The sequence below is a fragment of the Schistocerca americana genome, chromosome 6, assembly GCF_021461395.2.
Source record: "Schistocerca americana isolate TAMUIC-IGC-003095 chromosome 6, iqSchAmer2.1, whole genome shotgun sequence".
Classification (NCBI taxonomy): Eukaryota; Metazoa; Arthropoda; class Insecta; order Orthoptera; family Acrididae; genus Schistocerca; species Schistocerca americana.
Window position 1 is genome coordinate 157,879,479 of NC_060124.1, and position 25,160 is coordinate 157,904,638.

The following is a 25,160-nucleotide window of genomic DNA, read 5'->3' on the forward strand; positions in this document are numbered from 1 at the left end:
TTTCTGCCAACCCCTGTACGAATTTTCGATAATAGCTCGCATGACCAGTATATGATTGCAGTTGTTTAACCGTTTGCGGAACCGGAAAATCTCGTACTGCAGAAGTGAGACGAGGGTCTGTCCGTACCCCGTCCTGACTGATAACATGCCCAAGATAATTTACTTGTGCTTGCGCAAAATGGCATTTGTCCAAACTTAATGTTAGCCGTGCTGCCTCTAATCTTTTAAACACCTCCTCTAACCGTTCCACATGCTGCTCTATATCTCTTGAAAAAACTATAATGTCATCCAGATACACCATGCATTTTTTTGGTTTCAACCCGCGAAGTACTCCGTCCAATAACCTCTGAAATGTTGCTGGAGCATTTTTTAGTCCAAACGGCATTATTTTCCACTCGAAGTGACCACAATGCGTCGTAAATGCTGTTTTTGGCCTGTCCTCTGGACATACTTCAATCTGGTGATAACCGCTTCGCAAATCCATAGTGGATAAAAATTTACACTGCCCTAGGTTGTCTAATGTTTCTGTGATATTCGGAATCGGATATACGTCCGCCACTGCCCGTTCATTCAAATGTCTGTAATCGCAACAAAAGCAAAATTTTTTCGACCCATCCGGTGTCTTCTTCGGAACTAGGACCACGCTACTAGACTAAGGACTATTACTGTGCTGGATTATCCCATCTTCCAGTTGTTGCTCTATTAATGCTTTACTGCTGGTTGTAGTTGTTTCGGTAGTCTGTATGGCTTTTGATACACTGGAGCGTGATTCCCTGTCGGCTTACGATGCTGTGTTATCGGTTTAGCAGGTAACGTACCCTGTGCTTCAAACAATGCTTTATACTTTAGTAATAATGCTTCTATACCCGAACGATCATTTCCTCTCAAATGATTTACCTTGTCACGAAGTGCAGACGTGCTGATGATTTGCTTTACATCATAGTCTAGCCCCGAACTATCGATGTCCTCTTCATCCATTAACTCTAATGTGGCTATTACTAATCCCTTCGGTAGATCGACATCATCCCGCCGGAAGTTATCTAAACTCACCGGAACCATAAACTGCCTGTTTATGTCCGTTACCCGTGATGCACTCCTACGAATAAAGCAATGCTTTTCGTCTAAAACCTCATTACTCAGTAGTGGCTCTACCAAGAATAACCCCTGCTGTGGCACATCGACATCCACCAGTACCCAGATCAACTTCCCTGTACCTGTTTGTACTTTGTCACACAAAATCACCTTTAATGCACTTGTACGCAGTTTAGTTGGTATCACCTTAGCTGTTGGTGTACCTTGCGACTCTGAAACATTTGCAACGGCTGTACCCATTGAGAACAAGTTCCCATTGAGTTCCAGCGTATGTTGCGAAAGTATCACTGAAAATCCCTGTCCCACAGCTGACAACACCTCCATTTGCTCCTGGAACCACACATTCCCTATCTTAAACTTGAGCTGTGCTGTCCCTAGTGCATCTAATTTTTTATCACCTACTGCGCGCAATCTGCGTCTCGAGCTTCCAATCCTTTCTTGCCCACGAGGTCCACTCTGACAACTGATACATGCGCTCCAGTATCCACTAAAACTCTTCGCCACTTATCTTTTATCCAAACCATCAAAATACGATCCGCCTCTTCGTGCACTCTCTGAGTACCTCTTTTTACTGGGAGTGCCTCCCGATGACAGGAACACTCCCTTCTTTGTTTAACAGTTTTTTACCTGCTGTATCATTAACCCGTTTCTTGGCTTTACACTGCCGTGCCTTATGCCCCATTTTTTGACAATTGAAACATTGCGGTTCCCGACATTGTCCCTTAAAATGACCTTGCTTCCCACAACGGTAACACTCTTGGGAAGATGAAAAAATTTTCTTGTCATTGCGACTTCTAGTGGAGCTATCCACTTTCTGCAAATGTGTAGCTACGCGCAATGCTGCTGCTAAATCACTTGGATTTTCCATCCGTATTCGGCGTAAAAAATCCGGCGAGACCCCTCGCAAAAATGCGTCTAAAGCTCTATTATCTGCTTCTTTCAATAGAACTTCATTTGCACTTGCATCTTGCGTTAACTCGTACGTGTGCACATTCATTCTCCTAATTGTGTCTGAAAATTCTCCTACCGTTTCACCCGTTTTTTGCGTCATCCTCCCCAATTTTTCTCTAAAAAATCTGGCACTGTTTTGTTTCCTAAACCTTTGCAATAATCCCTCAGCCAACTCTGTGAACGTAGTAGCATCCTTTAACCCTTTGTGGTATGCCACATAAGTCTTTGTGTCACCTACTAACTGTAACCTCGCCATTTGCAAAAACATTTCATCCGACCAGCCACACAGTCTAGCCGTACTACGTACGTCACCAATGAAAACATTCCCATCCTCTGATGTTTTACCCGAGAAGGAAGGTATCAAATTAGCCGCTGAACAATCTGCCACACCGGAAAAGACAGTACTCTTGCATTCTACACTATCACTTCCCGAGCCTAATTGAGTATTTTGCAACAATTGTTGCTCCAACTTCTGGATGTGCTGCTTTTGCAACTTATTCTATAATCAGTTTCTTAACTTGCTCTGTCAATGCAACTACGACGTCACTTGTCCCGGTTGCACGTGTGTCTGGCATTTTCCGTGTGGTATACCTCACCTCACAAAAATAAAATTGTATTACCCAGAAGCAAGTTAATTCCTAGCACGTCTAATGGCAAGCCATCCAGACTTACCACATTACCCCGTTACATGACCATAGAAGCCACACACATCACAAGTGCTTGGTATAAATTTATTGCAAGGAGCGACGTGACCTGTTAATCCACACACTACACATTTAGATGGTACTAAGTTAACGTGACTATCATTCCCACGAAACTGCAATAAGTCTACAGGGCTGCTAGGCCTTTCAAATGACACTCTCACATCCCTTAAGGTTACCCTCGACATGTCTAGCTACACAGAAAACATAAAGAGAAGGCAGTTGCTGGACTCACCCCATTCGGTGTTTCTCGGTTGCTCCACACGGTGCTAGTCAAAGTCATGGCGTGGATGCGCCTGACACCACCTGTTATGTCAGATGGCCACCTGCAGTACTTGTTAGGGCCGTTTGCTACTTGTTACGACTTCTGCAGTACTTGTTAGCAGCAGACACAGTGGCTGCGCGAAAGACTGAGATGGTGTGGAGTTTTACAGTTATTTATTGAGCTTTCTTTACAATTTCTCGCTCATCGGCGCTGCCCAGCCCTGCGGATCCTTCCGCCTGGGTGCTGCTGAGTAGATTTTCTGACAATGCGCGCATCGCGCTACCAGTGCTCCGCTGAAGTCAGGATGCCCTGTGGTTGAGATGAACTCGTCACCGCTCGGCAGCCCAGTATGGCACCCCCACGGAGCCGCGCCGCCGTAAGGTCAGCTGCCGCGGCCTGCTGCACCGGCGGCTGGGAAGCCGTCAGTCGCGATGTCCACAAGCTCCCATCATGGACGGACCACGCGCCGTGGGGCCGGGTTGCTGTGGAGTCCGGGCGTCAGTCCCCGGCGGCGCCTGTGCCCAAGACCGCGCTGCGGCCGGTCCTGCTGGAAGTTCTCGCTGTAGTTAGTCAGGCATGGTGCCGAACAGACTCGGGCCGACCCCCAGAGCTGAAGTAGATGTCTGCCGGCGAACAGATGACTCCTGCGAGCTGGAACAGACTTCCAGAATCATCATCTATGAAGATTGAACATCTGGACATGGACCATGTCCGTCCTCAGATCCGAATTGCTTCCTAATGGCTTCTGTCCGTTGCTGCCTGCGCTCCACTATTTATATCCGGCAGGAGGACGTTTTTTACCCTTGGTGGCAGCTTCCTGTTATTACTCCCGCAGTGTATTGCAGCTAACTTAGCGTGCTGGCCTCACTTCCCTTACTCAGCAATCTCCAGGCTTCGCTCGGCACTCAGTCTGCGTGCGTCCTTGCGTCAGCCAGTTGGTAGACTGCAACTGTCAGCAAGACTATCTGCGCCACGCCTACTTCGCAATGCCATGATCGCTGGCTGCCTCTGTTTTGCCATTCTCCACTGTGTGAAGCAACGCTTACTAAGTGTGGCCGCAACAATTGTTTTGGCCAAAACTTATTACTGCAAACCAAGAACAGGAGAGCATCAGAAATACACAAGTGTTGGCCATCAATGTTCTCTCTGTAACACATCTACCTCGAACATTCAGACTAGAAATTTCTGTGTGTAAAATTAAATGTAAAATCATTCCAGTTTACGTTGCTTTCACTATACTGCTCATGTTTGGGCAGTGCAGCTTTCATTTAATCAGTGTGAGAAAAACTAGGAACAGTTATACAGTAACTACACAATACGCTAACCACTAGTTATTCAGATATGTTGACTGTGCAGGTACTTATTGTGGTTAAATCAAACAGTGGAAAATCCAAGGCGGAATGCAAAAGTATGTTGTAAAAGTTAGGAAGGAAATGGCTATTTGTTCTGTGGAATGATGTTGCCAGTCCGTAATTTGGGGTATGACAGAACTGCAAGGTGGTATTTCAGCAGCTAGTTTTAAGCACCTCCTCTATATGGTAAACATTGTGGTTAGGAAGAGACATGAAATTTGGCTTAAATTGCTGTATTGCTATACATTCTTGATACCCGTTTTATTATTGCTAGTGTAGATAGTGAATGTTTTACAAAATGCATTACACTGTGCTGTCTGTGATAATATTTATTCTGCTGTCAGTTTCATTCTTAAATCATCTTCAACAGCAAAAACTTATCACAGATTTCACATGTCACACATGGTTTGGCATGTGTTAATTCTGAAAATGATAATTGCCAATATAAATGGAAAATCGTAGCATGAATATAATATGAAGGCTCACTCACAAAAGGATAACATGCATAGCATGCGATAAGTTTTCTGCAATTGAAGATGGTTTAAGACTGAAACTGCTAGCAGAATAAATATCATTATCACAGACAGCACAGTGTAATGCATTTTGTAAAATTCTTACATGCTGTTGACCAGCACCTAAACAAGATGTTTAGATCATAAGTAGTTAGGGCAAAAACATTGCTAGAAAATGTGCCATCCTCGTGTTCTCTCACTAGATACTTAAAACTAGCTGTTGAAATACCATACCACCTTGCAGTTCTATCACATCCCAAATCGAGCACTGGAAACATCATTCCATAAAACATATACTCGTTTCATTCCTAACTTTTACGTTCAACGTCCTAACATCTACACTCAAGATCTCAATTGCGATAGAATTCTAGTCAACATTTATTTCCTTTGCTTCATTGTGTATAAATTATACCATATCCATGTGCACAAAGTTTCCCTTTATTCTCTTACCTTAACATTGTATTTCTGTGGTCTCCCAGATTGTTCCCTACTCTCCTCGGAGTATGGGACATCATCATCATCATCTGTGGTCTGAAAATGTATCTGTTAATCTTTGTATCTATTCATTAATTACATCAAACAATTGATAAAATTTATCCCTTTTAGTACTTTTTGCCAAATGTTTTGACTTCATTGTACTATTCAGTTGTTATTTTTTTTTCAAATATTTTAATGAAATACGTTGAATTTAACCTGTTCATTGTTTTTCTTGTTCCTAAGCTGCCTGAATATATAATTTATATATGTTTTCATTATTTTCAGAAAATTTGTTAGCAAGGTCATATTTTGATCCCAGGGAGGCGTATCCTGATGGCAGCAGCAAGGAGAAGCGTCGTGCGGCAATAGCACAAGCCCTGTCAGGCGAGGTGTCTGTCGTGCCGTCGTCACGTCTGCTCGCTTTGCTTGGTCAGTCACTGAAATGGCAGCAGCATCAAGGCTTATTGCCACCAGGTGGGTTGAGTGAATTCTATTATATTTCATACAGCTGTGATTACAAATATAAAAAAAATGTGCTGTAGTTTTAATTGTTTTGTTCACAAAGATGATGTAAATATGTTGAGTCTTAATTACTGGTGTATTAAAAAATATAAAAGTTTAAAAAAAAGAAGGGAAAAGAGGAAATGTGTAGTCATGATGTTCATAGTTTGTGGTTTTATTAATTTTAACTGTACATTTCCTATGGGTATGGGAGATGGTGAGCTCACACTTGAGGCCATCTGGTTTGTTTTTAATTTTAGTGCAATTTCTTTAGTCAGGAATGCTCATTTTCAGATAATGATTCATGATTTTTCAATCCTTTCTGGTTTCTACATCCAAGCTGCAGCTTATGCATAATTACTGAGTTGTGAAAAGATTAATTATGCGTATGTGTGTAACGTTGGAGGGAGAGATGATGGGTGGCAGGTAATTGGGTGTGACAGAAATTATACATATTGTCAAGTAAGTCCATACTTTCACATTTTGTGCTGAAGTTATTTGAGTGCTGAGGTAGTGAACTATGCTGATGATTCATCACTTATTGTCTGGGGCCATCCAAAGTAGTTAGTATTCCAAAACAACAAAGGTAACTTTGAACTGATCACAGGGTATCTATTCATGAATAAACTTACACTGATTGAGGACAATTTGTGATGAAATTCTTATTAGTTTGTAACCAGTCTCAAGTGGACATAAATATTGAATCACTGTCTACACCTGAAACATCTTATAAATGTAAGTTTTTTGGCGTTTTGTTTGATGAACATCTTAACATGGAAACAGCACATCAGCTACATCTGTAAAAAGATTAGCTGTGATATTTACTTACTAAAACTCTCACTTTAAAATAGTAAGCTCTCTTGCCCTTAAACTAATATTCTGTGTAAACTTCCAGCCTGCTGGAATAACTGCAGGACACAGACTTGTGTTAATAAATACAATGGAAAAATAACCAAATTTGCAAATTTGTCTTTTATTTACTTCAAATGAACAGTTACAGAGAATACAATCTTGACATAGTTCTTATATTTTGGAAAATACCATTTTTTTTTTTTTTTTTTGGCTATCTGGATTATTTGAAAATGGGCCCCAGCCCGAAACTAGTTATCAAGTAAATAAAAGTTAAATTTCCATTGTATTAATATTCTGTCGACTAATCCACTTGCATTTCCAATATGGGATTGAAATTTGGGGTGGGAGCACCCACAGTCTACATGAGTGGGATATTCAGGATTCAGAAGAGACCAGTTAGGAAACTGCTATTATAAACAGACACCAATCCTACAGGGATTACTTCATCAAATATAATTTACTAACTAACTTACTAACTAATTTACTAACTAACTTTTTATTCTTTGTACAACCTCAAGGTAATTCAGTTTGTAAAAGAGAATAATGAAATAAGCATAATGAAAAGTGACATTCACAATTACAATACATGAACTAGAATTATCACAAGATTCCCAGCAATGAAAGAGTTACATATCACATTTTGCTTGCTTCTATAATAGGTTACCAAATAATATAAGCAACTCTGTAGGTGTCTTTTTAAGGGCCAGTTAAAAAAATTTTAATTAAAATGTGTGTATGTTCATTCAGAGATTTCTTAACTTCATTATCCATAGAACTGCTTTACTGTATTGCAGTGTATTTGTTTTAGTAAATGTTTTGTATAATATTTCAGCAGTGTAGGGAAAAAAGTAGGTTGCTACATAATGTAAAGATGACATATGGAGTTGCAGAGAGGTGCAATTAAAAGACACTTACACGCAATCTTTTGGCCACTGCCTTTGTCAGAAAAAGAAAGAGAAACACACACACACACACACACACACACACACACACACACTTATTTGTTCAATGAAGCATGCCTCACGCACACATGACCGCCATCTCTTTCAGCTCGGACTAGAATGCACCTATCACATGGAATGGAAGCAGAAGTCTTGAGGGGTCGGGGAAGGGAAATTGATAGCCATATACGGGTGGTGGGAGGAAACAAGTGGTGGGAGAGAACAGCACCAATGTCTGGTAGAGCATGCAGGGTGTAGACTGCCAACAATGCAGTGCCAGGAGCTTTTGGGGCAAGGAGATGGGGAGAGGAAGAGGGAGGGGGAATATAGTGAAAAAGGGGAGGAGTGGGGAAGATGGGCAGTTGCATTGGCAGAGGACGGCATGCAAAGAAGGTGGGAGATAAGAATCGGGAGGAGTTAACAGGACAGAGGGGATGCAAACTGTTGGGTGGAGGGTTTGGGGACAATATGTAAGTGTAAGATGAGGGTGGAATAATTTTGGGAGTGGGGAATGTGTTGTAAGAATAATTCCCGTCTGCACAGTTCAGAAAAGCTGATGGTGGGAGGGAGAATCCAGATGGCAGGAGTAGTGAAGCAGCCATTGAAATCAAGCATATTATGTTCTGCTTCATGTTGTGCCACATGGTGGCCTATTTTGCTCTTGGCTACAGTTGGATAGTGGCTGTTTATCCTGGTAGATAGCTGGTTGGTAGTTATACCAATATAAAAAGGTGTACAATGATTGCAGCATCTACATCTACATCCATACTCCGCAAGCCACCTGACGGTGTGTGGCGGAGGGTACTTTGAGTACCTCTATCGGTTCTCCCTTCTATTCCAGTCTCATATTGTTTGTGGAAAGAAAGATTGTCGGTATGCCTCTGTGTGGGCTCTAATCTCTCTGATTTTATCCTCATGGTCTCTTCACGAGATATACGTAGGAGGGAGCAATATACTGTTTGGCTCCTCGGTGAAGGTATGTTCTCGAAACTTCACCAAAAGCCCGTACCGAGCTACTGAGCGTCTCTCCTGCAGAGTCTTCCACTGGAGTTTATCTGTCATTTCCGTAACGCTTTCGCGATTACTAAATGATCCTGTAACGAAGCGCGCTGCTCTCCGTTGGATCTTCTCTATTTCTTCTATCTCCCCTATCTGGTACGGATCCCACACTGGTGAGCAATATTCAAGCACTGGGCGAACAAGTGTACTGTAATATACTTCCTTTGTTTTCGGATTGCGTTTCCTTAGGATTCTTCCAATGAATCTCAGTCTGACATCTGCTTTAACGATGATCAACTTTATATGATCATTCCATTTTAAATCTCTCCTATTGCCTACTCCCAGATAATTTATGGAATTAACTGTTTCCAGTTGCTGACCTGCTATATTGTAGCTAAATGATAAAGGATCTTTCTTTCTATGTATTTGCAGCACATTACACTTGTCTACATTGAGACTCAATTGCCATTCCCTGCACCATGTGTCAATTTGTTGCAGATCCTCGTGCATTTCAGTACAATTTTCCATTGTTACAACCTCTTGATATACCACAGCATCATCCGCAAAAAACCTCAGTGAACTTCCGATGTTATTCACAATGTCATTTACGTATATTATGAATAGCAACGGTCCTACGACACTCCCCTGCGGCACACCTGAAATCACTCTTACTTTGGAAGACTTCTCTCCATTGAGAATGACATGCTGCATTCTGTTATCTAGGAACTCTTCAATCCAATCACACAATTGTTCTGATAGTCCATATGCTCTTACTTTGTTCATTAAAAGACTGTGGGAAACTGTACCGAACGCCTTGCGGAATTCAAGAAATATGGCATCTACCTGGGAACCCGTGTCTATGGCCCTCTGAGTCTCATGGACGAATAGCGCTAGCTGGGTTTCACACAATCGTCTTTTTCGAAACCCATGCTGATTCCTACAAAGTAGATTTCTAGTCTCCAGAAAAGTCATTATACTCAAACATAATACGTGCTGCAAAATTCTACAACTGATCGACGTTAGAGATATAGGTCTATAGTTCTGCACATCTGTTTGACGTCCTTTCTTGAAAACGGGGTACACCGCTGCGTGAAAGGGGGGGGGGGGGGGGGGGGGTCAAGTTCCTTCGCATACTCAGTGTAAAAGTGAACTGGTATCCCATCAGGTCCAGCGGCCTTTCCTCTTTTGAGTGATTTTAATTGTTTCGCTATCGCTCTGTCGTCTATTTCGATATCTACCATTTTGTCATCTGTGCAACAATCAGAGCTGGTTAAGACATTACTACTTCAACAGGTGGCTCAGCCTCTGTGGCGTAGGTACACCTGTGACAGGGCTGGAATAGGAAGTTTGGGGTGGCCGGGTTGGGCAGACATAGCAGCTGGGTCATCCACGGAGATACGATCCTTGTAGCAAGGGGTTGGGATTGGGATAGGGGTGGGCTAGGATGTTGTGGACATTTGATGGGCGATGGAACACTGCTTTAAGAGGAGTGAGAAGAATATTGGGTAGGATGTCCCTTACGTCAGGGCATGATGATAGGTAATCAAAACACAAAGCTCTGCAGCACCTGGAGGAGCATTCGAACACCACTTCCATAAGTTATCTGACCTGCTGACATCCTGCTACCAATCCAGGGACAACTATCCAACCCCTATCCTACCCAGAATGTTTCTCCTCATTAACACCTCATTGCGCCCAAACACAGCCTAGCTGACATTTTCAACTTGCCTCGTCCCCCAAAACTCCCTACCATTGCTCCACCAGATCCAGAGCCAAAACATTCCCATGACACTGTTGTTATCCTGTCCACAAAAACCATCAGCCCCACAGAAGTTTCATCCTTATACAAAGCCCTCACCTTTAGCACTACAGCCCCCCCCCCCCCCCCCCCCCCCCCCAATCCAACCAAAGCCAACCTGATCCCAACATTGAACCCTGCCTCTCCCAGTTCACACCATCATCCAAGCATGATTCACTCCCCCCTCCCACCTAACCATCCACTGGTTACCTTCTGGGAATTTCTTACCTCCAGCTTGGCCTAACCATCATTGCCCAGGTTCCTTTCCCAGAACACCAACCTTTCAGCAGGAGAAAGGACAGCCATACACAACCTCAAAACAAATCCTGACATAGTTATCCTACTCGCAGCACTGTTCTTATGAATCACAGTGACTACTGGCACAAAGCCTCTGGCAATTATCTGATTCCACCTTCTAAACTCTGCCAGTGTGATCCCATTCCAGAAGTCCAGCATAAACTCCAATCCCTGCTTAAAACCTTAGGCCCTTCCCAGAATCTCTCCCCTGAATCTATTTCCCTCCTCACCCCTATGACACCTTGCACACCTATCTTCTACATGCTCCCCAAAGTCCACAAACTCAACAATCTTGGGTGCTTAATTGTGCTGGTTATTGTGTCCCCACTGAAAGGAAATCGGCCTTCATTGATCAACACCACCAACCAATTGTCCGTAATCTAGCCTCACATGTCACATACACCAACCACTTCCTTCACTGACTCTCCATCATCTCCACCCCTTAAAATCATGGATCCCTACTTGTTGCTGTTGATTCCACCTCTCTATACCCCAACACCCCTCATTCCCATGGTCTTACTGCTACTGAACACTAACTTTCCCAATGTTCTTCAGACTCCTAACCCACTGCCTCATCCCTTATACACCTTACTAACTTTATCCCAACTCACAACTGCTTTGAAGGGAATGCACATGAACAAATCCATGGCACAGCCATGGGCACCCACATGACACCCTTCCAAGCCAACCTTTTTATGGGCCATGTAGAGGAGACTTCCCTAGCCTTCCAAAATGCCAAACCCCTAGTCTGGCTCAGATTCATTGATGATATTGTCATGATCTGGACTCATGGCCAAGAAGCCTTATCATCATTCTTTCATAACCTCTTCTCCCCCATCTGCATCAACTAGTCCTCCTCAACCCACTATGCCACGTTCCTGGACATTGCTCTCCTCCTCTCTGATGCCTCCCTCCACACTTCTGCCCACAATAAACCCACCAACCACCAACAGTACCTGCATTTTGACTGCTGCCATCCCTTCCACACACAAAAAAATCCTTGCCGTGCAGTGTGGGCTCCCAGGGATGGCATATCTGCAGTGGCAAGAAATCCCTGCCCAGTATCCCAATATGCTGAGGGTCTCACCAGGGCCTTCAACCCTCCACTCAACAGTTTCCACCTCCTCTGTCCTATCACCTCTTCTCTATTCTTGTCTTCCACCCTGTTTGTGTGTCAACGCACCTTCCCATCTTTCCCCCACTCCTCTCCTTTTTTGCACTATCTCTCCCCCGCCTCTCTCCATCCCCCCTCCTCTCCCAACCTCCTTGCCCAACGGCCTCCCGACACTGCACCTGTTAGCAGTCTAATTCTCCTTCTTTTACCAATATTTTGAAAGTGAAAAGTGTAAAACAAGGTGATTAACTGTTAACATTCAGCATCATCAGATAATAAATTTAAACTATAAAGACTTGAGGGTGCAATTTCTATCCACAACCCATCAGGCTTTTTTTATTATGGCAGTTCATGTAATACATCTCCTAGGCTGATTGTTGTGGGGAAAAAATGTTGATTTGTAGTTGTTTTTGTTTATAAGTGCTTCATTTATTTGTCGTATATAAAATGAATGTTTTTTTTAAATTTCTTTTTCAGGAACAACAATTGATCTGTTCCGTGGTAAGGCCGCTATACGTGACCAGGAAGAAGAGAAATATCCTACACAACTATCAAAGCAGATAAAATTTGGACAGAAGTCACACGTAGAGTGTGCTCGATTTTCACCTGATGGTCAGTACCTCGTAACAGGATCCGTGGATGGTTTCATTGAGGTCTGGAATTTCACCACAGGAAAAATAAGAAAAGATCTTAAATACCAAGCACAGGTTAATAAAACATTTCATGAAGTTTTATTTCTTTTTTCATGTGCTTAATCCATTTTAATTACAATTCCTCAGAATGGTTTTTAGGATTTGCAGTGTCATCTACCCAGTGGTGGCTCACGAGTATACATTCTGGGTGTTCACAAATTTTTAGATTCAGAAAAATTTGAGTGTGTGAAATTAACAGCATCTGCTGTGTAACAGTTATTAAGATGTGTAACTTAACTGACAAATGAAAGAATTGTTTTTGTGGAATTTTGTTATTTGTACATAATTAAGTACAGTTTAAGGCAATACTGAAATAATATTTAAGCTTTCACAATTCTCCGTTTCGCATTTTTGTGTAAGTGGGAGTTTTTCACATTTTTCCATTTTTTCAGACTAATGTACAAGATTCTTAAGAGATGTATTAGTTCACGAATTTACTTCCAGCCTGAAAAATCTGATATTCTTACACTGCACCCACACAACAACTTGTGTTAACTGTACACTTCCTTGTTAAATGTTTGTTGGTAGACAACCTTATTTGATTTCGTCACTCTCTCAATCAAAGGATCTGTTCTCAGCATCATAGTGTACGCTGATATGCAACTTCTTGGCAGATTAAAGCTGTGTGCTGGACTGAGACTTGAACTCCAAATCCAAACGCAAAGTGCTACTTGTGGAAATGATTAAATTCAAATATTAATGTATACCAACATGATCACTTGACTAAAATACAAATTAGACACTGACATCCATAAGGACCTAAAGCACACACTGTCAATCCCACATTTAAATGAATATCACAGAAACCAGTGAGACAGCATTTCTTGAGTTTTCATATACAAAATGTGGGCCTACAGCAAAGATAAACCTGACCCACCATAAGATCAACAGATTTCAGCAGCATGAATAAATCTTATAAGCTCACAATATACGGTGATGTGTGTTGGGCCCCTATGATTCTCACAGAGCAAACTCCCCATTGCATCCCCTTCAGATTTAGTGGTAAAATTGCCCAGTGAATAGCCCGTCAAAAAAGTGAAGGGCTCAAGCTTAACAAGTGCAATATTAAGCGCACATTAAGAGGCGTGGCGTCGCAGCTAAGTGGTCACGGTGTTGTACTGTAAAGCGGACAAGGAGTGTTCAAAACTCTTTCGTACCATGTGTGTGGTTTCTTTCTCTCTCCTTTCCCCCCCCCCCTCCCCCCCTCACAACATTATGAACTGTCCATTCTCTTTCTGTAGTCTTGGCAGCCGTGATACTGTTTGTTGATACAGAATACGTACTATTCATTGGTACAGAATACGAGTCACAAGAAAATGTGATGACTAGTGATAGCAGGTGAGACCCGACATAGACATCTCACAGAAATGAAAACAACAAATAAACGGGTGTGAACTATGTTACAACAATGGAATTCAGGAGCACATCTTCAAAAACGTTAAAAACATATGTTTTGACAGAGCTCAGAGAAACTGTCTGATTGTGAAACAATTTTTGTAGCTTATGTGACAACCTATTATATTTTCATCATTTGCTTGGGGGTGATCGCATTCACATTCATATGAACTCCTAAATCGGACAAGGAGGCATATCTCATTCACTTACCAGGCGTACAAATTAGTTGCGTCGGTAAGAGGTACCTATCATATGACACACGTACTGTCACTAATGCCGTGTGTGACACACCAGATGTGCGGTAGCGTTCTCGCTTCCTGCGCCCGGGTCCCCGGGTTCGATTTCCGGCGGGGTCAGGGATTTTCTCTGCCTCGTGATGACTGGGTGTTGTGTGCTGTCCTTAGGTTAGTTAGGTTTAAGTAGTTCTAAGTTCTAGGGGACTGATGACCATAGATGTTAAGTCCCATAGTGCTCAGAGCCATTTGAACCATTTGACACACCAGATGTGATTACCAGTGGAGGATTCGGTCAACTTGTTGCTTTGTCATCAGACGTTTGCAGTTCCCATGTGAAAGCCACTTCCTTTTGGCTGCTAATACAATAGTTGTGCAGAATGTACTGTCATTATAGGTCACTTCCTTACACCTCGCTTTTGCAAACGGACATTATACCATGACACAGACACACATTTGAATGCAAAGAACAGTGGTAAAAAAAATGGCACTGGGGGATTTGATCACAAGTCTCCTGCTTGGTAGTCCAACTCTGTGACCACTTAACCACGACGCTATCACTCTTTCAGCTTGCTCTAGATTGCACTTCTTTTCCTTGGACCGCTCACTGCGTTTATTTTGCTTTTTTTCTTTACAGTTCAGTACACATTCCTGTTTTCATGCTTGATCTGTGATCAGGTTTTGACATCCTGTCCACTGGGCCTCTTATCACAAAATTTGAGGGGGGTGTGGCGGGGAGTTTCCCTTGTCAGTGCCTCAGATGGATGCTGTATGATAAAATTCATAACTTTCTATAGTAGAACTCTTTCAGAAACCCACAAAATAGGTTTACTGTTAGCACAACTTTAACATATACTGGTGACTGATCTAATTGGCAATATATCACACGAGTTGTGCATTCACAAAAGCTCCTTGAAACATGCACAACTGAAGGTGTGCTCGTGACCCTGTTGCCAAGTTTCACGGAGTCTTGAGAAGCAGTAGTGTGGTAGATTTAAGATTTTCAGATTGCAGCATCTCTGTCATGTTTAACATCATTCAAAGAAAAATAACCAATAACTCTGCTAGATGTTGAAAGTTAGGGTGTTCACATGCTCCTATGCTCTTACACAGCAGCTGCCGCTGCACCTACCATTAAGATAGTGTCAACAGCTTCAGTGCGATTTGACAAGCTGTTTTGAAATGATTACAGGTTTCCGACAAGGTTAAGTCATTGGTTGCTGCAAGTGTTTCGGTACCCTGTGTGAGCATGCTTGCAAGCCTGTGACACTGCCATGATCAGTGCTTACCTATTTATTTAATGTGGAAATGCAACTTAGCAATGGTTACTTCAGAGTGAACATAAAATGAGCTTAATTGTTAACAAAAGGCTGGTAGATGAGTTTGGCATTGTTGGGGAAGTTGGTTGCAGGGTAAAGGGGCAATAAAATATAGTAGTTTGACTTGTACTGTTATTAATTCAAGTGACATTTTTCATTTTCAGCTGGATAACTTTAATATTGGAGAAGTATAAGAGACGTGTTCGTATTAGTCACGTGGTCAGGTTTATTTTATAACAAAGTATGTTCTCTATGTAAAGCCCCCATACATGATTCTGATAGCCGCAAAAATTAATCTAAAGTAAACCAGAGGCAGGAGGAGCTTTACAAGGCTGGGCTCTTATCAGGCTGGATTAATAAGACAGAGAGAAGAGCCAACGAAGTTGACACATGTAATCACAGGATTTTTCACCATGCACAGGAAGCTTACGAAGATGCTCAACAAACTCCAGTAACGTATGCTGTAAGAGAGAAGATGTGTTTCACAGAGAGGTTTACTGCTGAAATTACAAGAGTGTGTCTTTCAAGAGAGTAGAGCCTCATGTTACTTCCTATAGCATTAGTCTTGTAAAATGACAGTGATGAAAAAATCAGAGTAATTGGAGCTGAAACAGAGATTTATCAACAGTCATTCCTTCTGTTCGCCATTTGCAAATGGAGCAAGAAAGGAGAGGGAAAAATATTGGTTCTAGAAGTACCCTTTGCTCTACAGCACAAGATGGTTTGTGTAATATACAGAGTGAAAAGTATTTAAACCGACAAACTCTGGGAGGTTGTAGGGTATATCGAAAGAAATATTTTTCCCTAATGTCATTTTTTCCTATGAGGATTATTTAAACCGGTGGAGGTCATATTACGCTCTTCAGTTGTTAGAGGCCGTATTACGATCTTGAGTTGTAGGCACCTGCTGTCCACCAGTGTAGTAGTGCATTGTCTCTGTTTACTAATGGGGCGATACACCTGGAGTTGAGTACATTGATATGGTTGGTGCGTACTATGTAGTGCACCACAACGGATGAGCTGCACAGTGGGTTTATCAATAATAATATCCTAATCACTGTATCCTGCATCATACACCTTTGCTGCTGTGTCCCAACGTCTGTGTGAGACCGGGTCATTTAGTGGATTGCCTGGACAGGGACGCCATCGCACGGTAAGAATGCTGAAATTTGAGGAAGCTGTCATGCAGCATGTGGAGCGGGATCCTTCAATCAGCACTCGTGCAATTGCACGTAACATGGGGACGAATCAGACGAATGTAAGAATAATCGTTCGAGAGCAATTGTTACATCCATTTCACTTACAGTGTGTCCACAACCTGGAACCAGTTGATTATCCACCCAGAGCACAGTTTTCGCAGTGGTACCTGGAACAGTGTGAAATGCATCCTACATTTCCATCCTCTGTGTTGCTTACCGATGAAGCAACGTTCGGGCGTTATGGAGTCCTCAACATGCACAATTCGCTCCCTACAAGACAACGCATGTGGTTCCAACATGACGGGGCACTGGCACATTTCAGTCGCCGTGTGTGTCGATTCCTGGACCGTGGATTGGCAGGTGTGGTCCTGTGACATGGCCTGCTCGATACCCAGATATGTTCCCTCTGGACTTTGTGTGAGGGGGAGAGATGCGCAACCTTGTTTACGCAACTTCTGTTGCATCAGAAGAGGATCTGGCTGCCCGGATAGTAGCAGTAGCAGGAACAATTCAGGATACTCCTGGGGTTTTTGCCCGTGTCAGACAGAACATGATCCGACAGTGTAACATTTGTGTACGTGTCAATGGAGGCATGTTTGAAAATATACTGCAATTGAAATTGGGTTGTGTTAATGTGTTGTCTCTTGGTCATAAAAACATGGAAAAGTGTTTGTTGGTTTAATTAATTTGCTGCCAGAGAAATCTTCCTCTACCGGTTTAAATACTCCTCATAGGAAAAAATGACTCTAGGGAAAAATATTTGTTTTGATGTCCCATACAACCTCCCAGGGTTTTTCGGTTTAAATATTTTTCACCCTGTAGATTCAGGTGTAGATCTTACATTGTTAGTTTCAAGATAAATTATCAGTAACAAAAAGAAATCTTTGTGCTGCAGTTTTTGAGTATGTTACCAGTCCTTGAACATATCAAATAGCTCAACAAAAAAGTATAACCTGTATATTTCTGAAAGTGTGTGGGTGTAGAATTCAACCAGAGAAGAAAATGAAAAAGTAAGCCTTATATAAAAACACTTACTGTGAAATTAAAACTAAAGGACAAAGTCAGTTGGTTTGAAATCACCAGCTGGTGGATAACTTTGAATACCTTGTTGTTCCATTTTATGCAGTGCAACACCCTTGGATCCTTGTTGGCACATCGTACCAAAGTGATCCAGACATTGCTACTCGGGTCTGTCCGTTACATTGACTGTCGCTTACCTATGGTCACACAGTGTGTGAGGAAGGCTACTGCAGTGAAGTTCTATGAGTTTCAACTGGCCCCAGGTATCCTAACTGAGATGATGGTACCTGCCGTCTATAGAAAGATTTCACCAAGTGGGTTTGGTGTGCCTGTACATCACTCGAATGTTGACTGCAGGGCTGAACAGTAGTTTGGAGGATCCTGTCCCACTATTGCACAGTCATCAAATAACCCTCTGTAGCAGCAAGAGATGTCTGATGACCATATATGATACTAGCCCAAAACATGGCTTACCCATCTCCCTGCTGAATGCATATGACTGCGAGGGTGAGATGTGCCTTGGTATTTGGCTGCCTACACAATCCTGTAAAGTGATTGTCAGGTTATCAGACAAATCATGCACTCACTGATGAAGAAATCTGACAGTATTGACCCAGGTTTGATTCAACATATTCCCTTGCCCACCTTTATGCGTCACGGTACAAAGAGGTTTGTATTGTTCTTTGTAATGGGTTCCTAGAGACCAAACTGATCATGTAGAGAGAGTTGCTAACTGACTCGGTCATCACAACCCTCCTTGTTGTCTCCAAAAGACAGTGTGAAGCTGTTTTGCATTCTTCTCAGACTACTGTGAGTTGTTACTTGTAGGCAGTGGTCGTCAGTTGATGTCGTTGGCTGCTGGAAACCACAATGGGCTAGATCTTAAAATTTTGTGCCTCACAATAGTGGTCAAATGCTTGAATGGGGTTGCTAAATTGTATGCTGATTTGGTTGGCAACTTTGTGAACTGAGATCCCTTTTCGCCATATAGTGACACTCTGAGACGCGTTGCCAGACGGAACAGTGCATACACAACCTGTATTGCCCTGTTCACAATCGGAGCCACAGCAAGCTGCACTGACCTACATAGAGAATGCTGGTTTACTTTTACCGCCTATGTAGTGATTTCCTGTATTGGAAAGAGTATTGAAAAAGATTAATCTGATAAATAAATAAATAAATAAAATGCAAAGTATGAGGGTGATGCAAAACCATATAAGGTGGATATCTTATATATTTTGGGTTTGGTTACCAAGGTATCAAAAAATTTAGTTATTTTATTTTATTTTTGCTGTTGTAATCTATTATGTGCTGCATTTTCATCGAAAATTAAAACTTACTATATTGCATAATTGACATAATGATTTTTCTGCTTCTTTTTTATTGTGTATAGTTTTCAGACAACACTTTTGAGATAATTTCATTCAGAGCAACTTTGCATAGCATATTGTTTTTGATGCAATAAACATGTATGACACTAATTGTAGTGTATAAATTATAAACACTTAATTGCAGATTTTTGTAGGAATCAAAACTTTTTATTCACGTCTTCTAGGGCTCAACCAAATCATTAAGTCCACATTTGCCCAGTTAATAAATTAGTCTTATCATCAGGAGTAACAATGCATTTGGTAGTCATAGGTTAGCTTAATTTATCAAAAAAGTCTTTCCTGGCCATTCTGTCAGTCACATTACGACCTTGGTGACACTCCCACAATTCAATTCACCTCACAGCACCGTATTCAGATGGCCTACTATTCATCTTCGTTAACTGTCAGGATGACACTCGTCATGAATCAGACCACTGGAAAATGTGGGTGCTAGAACTGTGTTTGGAAGATGTGTAGGTAACTGTTCCAATAAATGCCACAGGTGTTTGATGCAGTTGGTTGTCCCCAGACGTGTTCTTTTACCAGCCAGAACTGCTCAGCTGAGCTCTACATATGCTAGAATGCCTGATATTAATTTGACATTTATGTCACATATTAATGTCCAAGGTCTCTTGGCAGTATAATAGATGTACATGTCTAAGTCAGTGTAATCAAAAGATACGGCCATTTAGGTCACATATTTTGATATTTGCAAACACTCTCATTGAAACCTGTTGACCTGAAATTGTGAAATTTTGGCAAGAAGGAAGGTATCACAGTACAAGTAAAGAAAAAAATCTGAAAATTATTAAATTGTAATTGCCAAACAATGGGAAATCCAGGAAGGAATGTAACAATATTATGAAAAGGAAAGTTGCCACTCACCATATAGCGGAGATTGCTGAGTTTGTGTGTGTGTGTGTGTGTGTGTGTGTGTGTGTGTGTGTGTGTGTGGTGGTGGTTATTTTTGATAAAGGCCTCTCTGGCCAAATGCTTGTTGGTGACAGTCCTTTTGTTGTGCCTATCTGCGGCTCAGCATCTCCGCTATATGGAGAGTGGCAACTTTCCTTTTCATAATATTGTTTAGTTGTAATTATATAACACAAAATTTACTTTTAATGTAAATGGATAGATAAAAAATCTACTCACCAAGCAGTGGCAGGGTAAGACACACACTAAAGGATTTAACTTTTACAAGCCTACTGCTCCTTCTTCTGGCAGAAGAGCTGAAGGGGAAGGAAGAGGGGTGAAGGAAAGGACTGGAGAGGTTTAAGGAATGGGCTACGGTTCAGAAAAGTCACACGGAACCACAAGTCAGTGGAGACTTACCGGACAGGATGAGAAGGAAATATGTTTTTCCCTTTTTACTTACATTGCATTCATCATCTGTCAAAAGCATAATAGAAAAATATTACTGCAGGAAACATGAAATGTAAGTTGTAGTAATTTTTAGCAAGTAAATAAAAAATAATTTATTAAGGGGAGTTGGAATGCCCTATCCCGACAATGTTAAATTTAGTGACTTGACTTCCCTGTATTTCAGGAACCATTGTAGCCATTGACATGAAACTTGTATGTTCTGAGTCTACTGAAGTACAATATTTGCATTTCAACCACTGCTTTCGGAAACACAATTTTTTAATTGCACGGTTAAAATTTCATGTACTTTTTTGTATGTTATCCTAAGGAATTTTAATTATAGATAACATTATGTTCTTCTTTTAGTTCAGTAGACTCAGGATATGTATGTCATTACTCCCTGAAAATATGAATACTCTATTCAAAGTGGTTTTTGAGAGTCAGGGAAAAATGCAACAGAAAATATAAATTTTCAGGAACGGCTTCTAAAGTTTCAAAAGACTGTAACTCACTTAATATGTGCTTAATTTTTTGTTTTTAGTCACTCAGAAGCACCCTGCACCATACTGTATATCATCCTCTTGATCTGTTTCCAACTTTTTTCTTCTTTTCTTCTTTCTGGATTCCGAAACCTTGTACAGCCATTAAAGTTCTCTGATGCAGTTTGCTCCAGGATTAATTCCGTTATGCTGTAGCCCTTTCACCCTACCAATGTAGCCATCATTAAAAGCAATACTGACCCCCCACTTTAGTGTCTTTATTCCAACAGAAACATTTTTAGGTAGGTGAGTCCATATAAGATTATTGAACGACTCACTGGGATTTTGAGTCTGACCATGCAGACACTTCTTCAGTGATTCAGTATTTGCCAGGTCTCTGTAAGTAGGTTTTATCATATCCGTGACTGCTGCTGGGATGGAATGTTTATGGCTGTATGGACTATTTGAATTCTGTGTATTGCGGTAATTGCACCATGAATAAGGTCCAGGAGGGCAAAGGTGGTGTACTGGTTTTTCGTCAGTTCACAGTCTGGAAGAAGGTAGCCCATACTGCCTGCTTCATTTTCAACAAATCCTCAGTATTATTTCTAATGGCCATCCCATAATACTGCTGTGACATGACCAGCACATTCCAGTTTTGTGATAATCTTCTCACCATAAGGCTGAGTGGCTACTACACTGTTATATGCTTTTGAGTCACTATCACCTAAAAAGTTAGTGTAACACACTCCCCTTTTATTCAAGGATCGACTAAAAATTTCAATAGCTGTAAAGGTCTCCATACCACCATTTGTTCCTTCATAATTTCTGTCACAGATATGCCCTTCTTCATTCCCTGATTTACACTTATAACAATGTTTGGTTAAAATCTGGAAATCTATTACCTTTCCAGTACTCACACTGGTGACCGTAGCAACAGAATTCTTAGAGCTGTAGCCTCAGTTCTGCCAAGTACCATCAGAAGCTACTGGTATGTCAGTCATACCATCATTTATTTCAACAGCTTTGTTTGGAGCACCCTTCATTGACTCACATGCAACAGATTCCACAGCAGCTCCAATATATCCTGCATACTTGTCGATTTTACAAGGTGGACATGGCATATTCATCACAGTACACATTGTTTCTGCTGCAGTGAGTCCTTTGCCAATAGCTCTCAATCCATAAAACCACCTAACATTTACTTCAAAATAATTATCTTTACACTTATCAGAATTCTCAAATGAATGAGTATATTTACAACTGGCACAATTAATGATAAGTTTTCTGGCTAGACTAATTGACTCTCCACATATTTTAGAACACACACATTCACCTAACGCCCTTATTAGGATGTGTAAATCTATCAGAATATAACCTAACCTATCATTTACATCAATCACATTAGTTTTGAGAAAACTGTGTATCACAACGTTTCATTTTAATCTTTGAAGCACTATTGTGTGTTTCTCTAGATGCTTTCAAGTTTGCCTGTACTTCATTGTCTGTAACTTCACACGCCACATGTTGAACACAGTGTTTCCCTTTATTCGTAAATCTATTACCATTAAACCCACATTTCTTAAAAACATTTCATTTTGGCGTCATACTTTACTTTTTGAGAGATTTACCAATCTATTGTCACTTTTCCTCGGAAAAGTGTTAACACTTTGACATACAACACGTGTTTATACTATGAAACGATACGATACTGCTTTTGACAGTGCTACCAATACAAACACATAGTTAACCTTTATAACACAACAATCCACAGCCTTCTATATAAAAAATTACCGATTTTATTAGATGTTGAATTAATACAAGTAAATATTTTAATATTTTCAAGCGGTGTACATTATATTTTAAAAAATAAGATAAAATACTTCCCTTGTGAGTTTATAAGTGATATATATATATATATATATATATATATATATATATATATATATAAAAGGGAGAGGGTAAGGAGTCATTCCAATCCCGGGAGCGGAAAGAAGATGAGGCAACAGTTTGTTGCGAAAGCTTGAATTTTGTGTGTATGTTTGTGTTTGTGTGTCTATCGACGTGCCAGCGCTTTCGTTTGGTAAGTCACATCATCTTTGTTTTTAGGTATATATATATATATATATATATATATATATATATATATATATATATATATATATATATATATATATATATATATATATATGATGTGACTTACCAAACGAAAGCGCTGGCACGTCGATAGACACACAAACACAAACATACACACAAAATTCAAGCTTTCGCAACAAACTGTTGCCTCATCTTCTTTCCGCTCCCGGGATTGGAATGACTCCTTACCCTCTCCCTTAAAACCCACATCCTTTCGTCTTTCCCTCTCCTTCCCTCTTTCCTGATGAGGCAACAGTTTGTTGCGAAAGCGTGAATTTTGTGTGTATGTATGAAATCCCCAAACCACCTTCCCTACCCTCTGGCTCCTACCCTTGTAACCGCCCCCCGGTGTAAAACCTGTCCCATGCACCCTCCCACCACCACCTACTCCAGTCCTGTAACCCGGAAGGTGTACACGATCAAAGGCAGAGCCACGTGTGAAAGCACCCACGTGATTTACCAACTGACCTGCCTACACTGTGAAGCTTTCAATGTGGGAATGACCAGCAACAAACTGTCCATTCGCATGAATGGACACAGGCAGACAGTGTTTGTTGGTAATGAGGATCACCCTGTGGCTAAACATGCCTTGGTGCACGACCAGCACATCTTGGCACAGTGTTACACCATCCGGGTTATCTGGATACTTCCCACTACCACAACCTGTCAGAACTCCGGAAATGGGAACTTGCCCTTCAGTATATCCTCTCTTCTCGTTACCCGCTAGGCCTCAACCTCCGCTAATTTCAAGTTGCCGCCGCTCATACCTCACCTGTCATTCAACAACATCTTTGCCTATGTACTTCCACCTCGACTGACATCTCTGCCCAAACTCTTTGCATTTACAAATGTCTGCTTGTGTCTGTGTATGTGCGGATGGATATGTGTGTGTATGCGAGTGTATACCTGTCCTTTTTTCCCCCTAAGGGAAGTCTTTCCACTCCCGGGATTGGAATGACTCCTTACCCTCTCCCTTAAAACCCACATCCTTTCGTCTTTCCCTCTCCTTCCCTATTTCCTTTTGAAGCAGCCGTTGGTTGCGAAAGCTAGAATTTTGTGTGTGTGTTTGTGTTTGTTTGTGTGTCTATCAACATGCCAGCGCTTTCGTTTGGTAAGTCACATCTTCTTTGTTTTTAGATATATTTTTCCCACGTGGAATGTTTCCCTCTATATATGGATATATCATTTTATTTGGTAAAATTGCAAATTTTATAGTGAGATAAAAATCCAAAAATGTGAAAAAAAGAATTTCCGTTGTAACTCCCCTTAAGTGAATTGTGTTTTATTCATCTCATGACGTACATTTGCAATCCATTTGGTTTGCATACAGGAGACATGTCAAAAATTTGTAATACAGTTACTATGATTTTTACATTAATAAATAATAGCACTACAATGAATAATAACACTATAAGGATATTTCTTGGAATATGTAACACATTGTATCCAGCTCAAATTTCCTCTTTGCCCTGCATGAATTCATCCCTCTCTGCATGTATGAACTGAAGTCCCTGCCTCACTTCTTTTTGTGTGTCTGATCTAGTTTGAGGAACTACTGTAGAGCTTTTGATATATTCTTGGAATATCTGAGACTGATATCTCGCCAGTATTGATATCAATAACAGGCAAAAATCATTGAGATTCTCAGTTCCAGATATGGATGAACTATCTACATACATAATTAAGTCCTACTTGCACTTAGCCAATTTTTTATTGCCAGAGTCACTACATTCTTGCATCATTTGGGTAGTTTTTTTGTCCTGCAGATCTTGTTAATAAACTTTGTTTTGCTGACTAATAGTATGTCATCTCCTCACTTTATCATCTCAGTCGTTATCCCCTTGCTAGTCCTCAGGTGTCTTGTGGCTTGGAAGTGTATTATGATGAAGTTTGCTTCCCTCAAAATAGACATCAAGGGGCAGTCTGTTGGACAGATGAAAATGTGCAACTTTGTTTTTTATGAGTTTGGTTGTAACATCCAGTTACGGCTTAAGATATCTAGATCAGAAGTTGGGATATCTTCAGTTGTTTTGAATGTTTTGTGTTGGCTAGCTGTTGTCCAGTTGTCCATACAGCCGAACTTCCTGGACTGAGTTGGAAGAATAC

General features: G+C 41.1%; 1 protein-coding gene across 1 annotated transcript in view; it reads left to right on the plus strand.

The window, feature by feature from the left end:
• The window catches only part of LOC124619688 (WD40 repeat-containing protein SMU1), a 105,573-nt gene that overhangs the window by 41,954 nt on the left and 38,459 nt on the right, over window positions 1-25,160 (plus strand). Inside the window, exons 5-6 of the mRNA XM_047146238.1 lie at window positions 5,636-5,824; window positions 12,330-12,559. Coding sequence (XP_047002194.1) covers window positions 5,636-5,824; window positions 12,330-12,559 — 419 coding nt within the window. The remainder of the gene's footprint in view (window positions 1-5,635; window positions 5,825-12,329; window positions 12,560-25,160) is intronic.